Here is a 6,971-nt window from a genome sequence, read left to right as displayed (position 1 = left end):
ATTAATAATCATTGGACCTGCCATTGGACTCTACCGACTGCATGGGGTTATTGCAGGGACCAGAAGATTGCTAGTTGGAGCCCAGTCAAACACGGACAGAATCTACTCTGTTACAAAACACCTACAAGAAAAGTCATCAAATATTCCTGCAAATTAATCTTTATACTAAACTGAGAAAAAAAAGAAATGTCCCTTTCTCAGGACACTGTCTTTCAAAGATAATCCGTAAAAATCATAATAACTTCACAGATATTCATTGTAAAGGGTTTAAACACTGTTTCCCATGCTTGTTCAATGAACCATAACAATTAATGAACATGCATCTGTGGAATGGCCGTTAAGACACTAACAGCTTACAGAAGACGGTAGGCAATTAAGGTCACAGTTATGAAAACTTAGGACACTAAAGAGGCCTTTCTAATGACTCAGGGTCCCTGCTCATCTGCGTGAACGTGCCTTAGGAATGCTGCAAGGAGGCATGCGGACTGCAGATGTGGCCAGGGCAATAAATTGCAATGTCTGTACTGTGAGACACCTAAGACAGCGCTACAGGGAGACAAGACAGACAGCTGATCCTCCTCGCAGTGGCAGACCACGTGTAACAACACCTGCACAGGATCGGTACATCCGAACATCACACCTGCGGCACAGGTGCAAGATGGCAACAACAACTACCCGAGTTACACCAGGAACACACAATCCCTCCATCAGTGCTCAGGCTGTCCACAATAGGCTGAGAGAGGGTGGACTGAGGGCTTGTAGGCCTGTTGTAAGGCAGGTCCTCACCAGACATCACAGGCAACAATGTCACCTATGGGCACAAACCCACTGTCGCTGGACCAGACAGGACTGGCAAAAAGTGCTCTTCACTAACGAGTCGCGGTTTTTCTCACCGGGGTTGATGGTCGGATTTGCATTTATCGTCGAAGGAATGAGTGTTACACCGAGGCCTGTACTCTGGAGCGGGATTGATTTGGAGGTGGAGGGTCCGTCATGATCTGGGGCGGTGTGTCACAGCATCATCGAACTGAGCTTGTTGTCATTGCAGGCAATCTCAACGCTGTGCGTTACAGGGAAGACATCCTCCTCCCTCATGTGGTACCCTTCCTGCAGGCTCATCCTGACATGACCCTCCAGCATGACAATGCCACCAGCCATACTGCTCGTTCTGTGTGTGATTTCCTGCAAGACAGGAATGTCAGTGTTCTGTCATGACCAGCGAAGAGCCCGGATCTCAATCCCATTGAGCACGTCTGAGACCTGTTGGATAGGAGGGAGAGGGCTAGTGCCATTCCCCCCAGAAATGTCCAGGAACTTGCAGGTGCCTTGGTGGAAGAGTGGGGTAACATCTCATATCAAGAACTGGCAAATCTGGTGCAGTCCACGAGGAGGAGATGCACTGCAGTACTTAATGCAGCTGGTGGCCACACCAGATACTGACTGTTACTTTTGATTTTGACCCCTCCTTTGTTCAGGGACACATTATTCAATTTCTGTTAGTCACATGTCTGTGGAACTTGTTCAGTTTATGTCTCAGTTGTTGAATCTTGTTATGTTCATACAAATATTTACACATGTTAGGTTTGCTGAAAATAAATGCAGTTGACAGTGAGAGGACGTTTCTTTTTTTGCTGAGTTTATATAGAATATCATACTGATACCGTCTGTAGTGTATAGGTTATTTTATCAATGTCTATGTGCGTCCTCATGCCAACAGTGCCAACGTAAAAAAAAACAACTCTATGGGCACATGTGCAATGACATCCACAGGCCACTGGAGGGCAGTCTAAGCTGGGTACACGTAGTTCTTGATTACATCGTCGAGTAGTATGTAAATTGGTTCAATACGAGACAGATATGAACTACATTGCATAATATCTGATTTATTTATTTCTGATCAGTCCATAATACTGCTTTTTTTTTTAAACGGTTATTTTTTAAATGATATTCACTTTTGGTCTAGAGTAGGCCTAGAGTAGGTCTAGAGTAGGCCTAGAGTAGGTCTAGAGTAGGCCTAGAGTAGACAAATATTGTGTTTAGAGTAATGTTTACAGTGTGAGGGGAGGAGGTAGTGTCATACGCAGAGACAACAGACACCCAGCAGGTCACGAGATGCTCCCGTTGCCTCGTAGCTTGGACCAGAGGGCTGGGCTGCAGCTGTTTTGTTCTGCAGGCGTCTCCATGCCGCTAGAATGCAGACAGTAAACCTGAAGACACAGCTACACACACACACTCACACACAGCTACACACACACACACACACACACACACAGCTACACACACACACACACACACACACAGCTACACACACACACACACACACACACACACAGCTGCACACACACACACACACACACACACACACACACCAGTGTGGCGCAGTGGTCTAGGGCACAGCATCTCAGTGCTAGGGATGTCACTACAGACCCTGATTCGATTCCAGGCTGTATCACAACCGCCTGTGTTTGGGAGTCCCATAGGGTGGCGCGCAATTGTCCCAGTGTCGTTAGGGTTTGGCCGGGGTAGGCCATCATTTTAAATAAGAATTTGTTTTTAACGGACTTGCCTAGTTAAATAAATAAAATAAAATGAACACACAAACCCCATAACCATATTGCTTCTCAATCCTCATGGCCCTGAACAACTTGGTGTCTTTCTTGGCTTATTGTATGGATCTCTACTAACTTTACATCTATAAATAATTTCTAGTGAGGAAACAGGACAACGGGATGTAAACCAGCTTGTATTATTCAGTGAGTGAATGCTGCATGATTTATAAACTAGGTTATTGTCAGAGATTGCTCTCAGTCAGATTGAATCGTTACAAAATACTAGGCCTGACGCAAAAGTGCCTGTACACAGCCCTTAGTCATGGTATATTGTCCATATACCACAAACCCACAATGCGCCTTATTGCTATTATAAACTGATTACCAACATAAATGGAACAGTAAAACTAGCATTTTTACATCATAGCCCTGGTATATTTAAGCTATAAGGCCTGGGGGGTATATGGCCAATTTATGAAGGCTGAGAGGTGTTCTTAGGGATGATGCAACTCGTCCCTGAATGCTGATTGGCTGAAAGCCATGGAATATCAGTCCATGTACCATGGGTATGACAAACCATTACCTTTTACTGTTCTTACTGTTCTAATGGCGTTGGTAACCAGTTTATATTAGCAATATGGTACCTCAAGGGTTTGCGGTATATGGCCAATATTCCACTGCTAATGGCGCACTCCACATTGCATCCTGCTAAGATCAGCCCTTAGCTAAGCTATATTGGCCATTTACCACAAACACCTGAGGTGCCTTATTGCTATTATAAAGTGGTTTCTAACGTTTGCCACACCTCCTCGGGCATTATTGCATAATAATAATGAGATGTTTTTTTTCCCTCGTTGACAGTATTTTTATGGATTTCTATACACTGTGATGGCCTCGCGTCCCTGGCGTCTCGGAGGGTTGGTGTTTTGGGAGGGTTGAACGCTGAAAACATTCACGGAGGAGCTCGATGATGTCATCTGAAAACTCACTCCCCCAAGTCAAAGGCGCCGATTTGTTCTCTTCTTTTTTATTTTCACCCTAGAGTTTCTCCAATGCGTCGCGGGCCACAGCAGAAAAGGTAGTCAAATAACGAGGTAGTCAAGTAACTCAAGTAAACTGTAGATAAGCTTTGCTGTCTAAACGACGCGGGACTAAGGGGGTTTGGCGACTGGACATAGAACCAAAAACAGCCCCTTTTCTGTGGGCGAGCGGGTCAACTTTTATTCGAACCCCAAAAATGAATCGGAGTTTCAATAAATCCCAATCTTCCCTGCAATACTTGGACTGCATCGCGGTTGAAGTGAAAAGCAAGGTAAGCAGACTACCCTATCGATGGCACCCATTTAGGCATTTTTAAAAATATGTTTTAGGCTAAATCAGCCTAAACTACTTCACATACTCTGGAATGGGGTTTGTGGCAAAAGGGACTCGGGGGTGGTGGAGACTGCAGACCATACAACTACTTGTCTAGATTTGACCTGGCACATGCTATGGGAACTTGCACTCTCAATAATTAAGCCAGTTGTCTAAATGAAGTATTGGTTGTAAACTGTTTTCACAAGGCAACTTCTAGGGAAAACCCGCTGAAGACTAATCATGTAAATCCTTATGCTATGGCAGCAGGATTTTTCACCACTGTCACGATTTTCTAGAAAAACTGGTTTTGCAATGAGAAAAGTCATTTTTAAACGTGTTAATTATTAGAACGAAAGACTCCTGTTCATTTGCAAGAGAGTAAGTAGAGTCAAGACATGGATACTTTCTGAAACTACACTTTTTTTGTTGTTGCTACTAAGTAACCTAGTTGACACTGACAGCGTGTGGATTTCAATAGCACCACGGCAATACACAGACCGACTTTACAAAATATATCATAGCTGTGCTTTCTCAAACAAATAACATTCCAATACAAGTCCTAACATAAGTTAATTCAGTTATTTTAACAAATCTGTTCTCATTGTTGCAAAACAACAATCTAGTCATCTATCGATTTGGGCCAGAAACACATGTGTGTATGTGAAGAATTCACAAAGGTAGTGTACTGGGCTTTAATAGTCTTGTATTAGTGGACCGACTATAGCCATCTGCAGCTTCATCCCCAAACTACTTCCCGCAGCAATGCCAGAAACCCCAGACATGGAGTGTGTTAGTTATTAGGACAAGCATCTCTTGACCTGCTGGGGATCTGACTCTGTGAAGCTACCTCTTCCCCTCACCCTGTAAACATCACTCTAAGTCTAGAGTATGTGCCAGCTGCCTGCCTGCCTACCTACCTGCCTACCAACCAACCAACCAACAGACAGACTGGTGATAAGATGAAAAGGTGCTGTTGAGACTGTTTGAGTATAATAGATAAGTTCAGATACCTGATCTCTAAACTACTGGCCCATGTCTTGCCTTTCCTCCATCCTGACATGTCAAGATATTCTACTGATAGTGTGTTCTTTTACTACTATGGTATGTTGCTCAGGTTCCTCCATCATTCCTCTCTGTCCTCCTCTCGAATAAAGCAAGGTTTAAGATGGAACTGGAGTCTAGTGCATTTGCAGGTGTCTTTCACAGCCTGTCCACTTAGGCAGGTTGTATCATTTTTGTTGTGCGGTATTGGAATTTGTGGCTGGCTGTGTTTTGCTGAAGGCTCAACGCTCTTGTTGGTGAAGTGCATCATGGCACCATGCCCGCTGCAGAGCCAAGCCCCTCCATTGTCTCAGAGGGCTGAGTGAGTATTCAGCCTAATTCAGAGTTAGTATTCAGCCTCACTCTAATTCATACCAGGGCTGGAATGCTGCTGACCCACTGTCTCTCTGTCTGTGGTGAAAGGAGGCCCTGTTTCAGGAGCCCTGGGAGAGAGTTAGGCCCCCCCTTCTGGGATTTCTCTCCTGGGAACCCCTTAAGGATCAAGCAGTTTAAAGTTTTGTTTTTGGGTGTTGTGTGTTGAAAACACAACCTCGGACAGGTTGAGGGGGAAACTTTAGGAGAAATGTGTCATCGAGAGCCGTAGTGGGATGGGCTAGGTTGGGCAGGACTAAACGTGTCATCACAGAACTGTCTGTCGTAGTGATAGTGAGTCAACCAGTGTCCTCTAGTGACACAACATCCATACTCACCGTCACCACTCTATTCAGGCCTGTTGGAGTGTTACATCAGCCAGGCACCATCTCTCACCACTATCTGATGGAGAGAGTCGGTATCAGTCTCCTGGTGATGTCATAAAGGGTTTTAGTTCCTGCTTCTCACTGACCCAGGATGAGAACCTGTTCTCAGGGGAATTGTTCTGTTTCTGATAACCCCGGACTACAACAGAACAGACTAGAACAACAGGGCTTCTCAAAGGCGAGCTGTGTTGCAGCAGGCTGGTTTGTCTCTGCAGCAGGTGTTATCTGCAGAGGTGTAAGATGATACTGTTAGCATGTCTTTTCTCACCCGACAGTATCTGCCTCACCCTCTTCCCTCCCTCCCTCACCCATCATGGTTCATCTCTCAACCACTGGCATTTTCATCTCCATGCAAAACTGTCCATAGGTCAGCCGAGCAGTTTAGACTGACTCACACGGGAGAAACGTGATAAGACCGAAGCCGTTGGCGAGCTTAGTCTAGCCTCCATGTCAGTCAGTGTGTTGGCCTAATGGCTGAGCAGTGCAGTCTGTACCTGTCTGGACCCGTTGACATTCTCCTGTGTGTGTGTGTGTGGGGGGGGGGGGGGGGGGGGGGGCTTTGTCAGTGTGTTGTATTACTTTCAGGTTTTGATTCAAATTTAGCTCATGGCCTTGTCTAGACTTGTCTAGGCTGATGCCCTTTAGGGCCTGTTCTGCTTTAATACACAGGCTGTTCCAACAGCTCAGTCACATGGATGACACAGTAACCTACAAAAATACCAGTGACCACCTACTTTTCAACGACTAACACATTCTAACACTTCTAGATTTCTGATTTACATTTTTCATAACCGTTGAGTCATGTGAGTTCCCCCCCCCCCCCCCCCCCCCCCCCACAAGACCTCATTAGCCCAGAAGCTGAGAGAGAACAGTCACAAACTCATCACTTATTGCTTAATCTAAGGATCCATTTCTGATTTATTGTAGTGTGTGCTCGTATGCGACTTTGCCTGTGTGTATGTTTATCTGTGTTTGGCATCGGTATGAGTTGGATGGCACACCTGGCATTGCACTGCCTCACCAACATGCTCCGATGATATTTCACATAGTAATGGCAGCCTTCATGACAGGCCCAGTCTAACAAAGGTCTCCCAGCAGTCTAACCCAGGCTTCCCTCTAGGACAAACTGCCATTCAGACCTTCGTCTCTGAGCAAATAATTACCGGGCCACAGCAGAGTGCAGCACATCGCGCCACCATTCACAAATGACTGAGGTTGTAATGTGACAGTGCTATGTTGTAACGTGGCAGTGCTATTGTCAGAGACA

At 45.4% G+C, this 6,971-nt stretch overlaps 1 protein-coding gene across 1 annotated transcript in view; it reads left to right on the top strand.

Annotated features, from left to right (window-relative positions):
- The first annotated feature begins 3,436 nt into the window (after positions 1-3,436).
- LOC110488209 (partitioning defective 6 homolog gamma) overlaps positions 3,437-6,971 on the top strand; it is a 41,300-nt gene continuing 37,765 nt past the window's right edge. The window contains exon 1 of the mRNA XM_021560325.2: positions 3,437-3,861. Within this exon, the coding sequence (XP_021416000.1) occupies positions 3,787-3,861 (75 nt within the window). The 5' untranslated portion in view covers positions 3,437-3,786. The remainder of the gene's footprint in view (positions 3,862-6,971) is intronic.

The sequence above is a fragment of the Oncorhynchus mykiss genome, chromosome 32, assembly GCF_013265735.2.
Source record: "Oncorhynchus mykiss isolate Arlee chromosome 32, USDA_OmykA_1.1, whole genome shotgun sequence".
NCBI classification, from domain to species: Eukaryota; Metazoa; Chordata; class Actinopteri; order Salmoniformes; family Salmonidae; genus Oncorhynchus; species Oncorhynchus mykiss.
The sequence above is the reverse complement of the archived record's forward strand: the minus strand, read 5'-3'. Positions and strand labels throughout refer to the sequence as shown.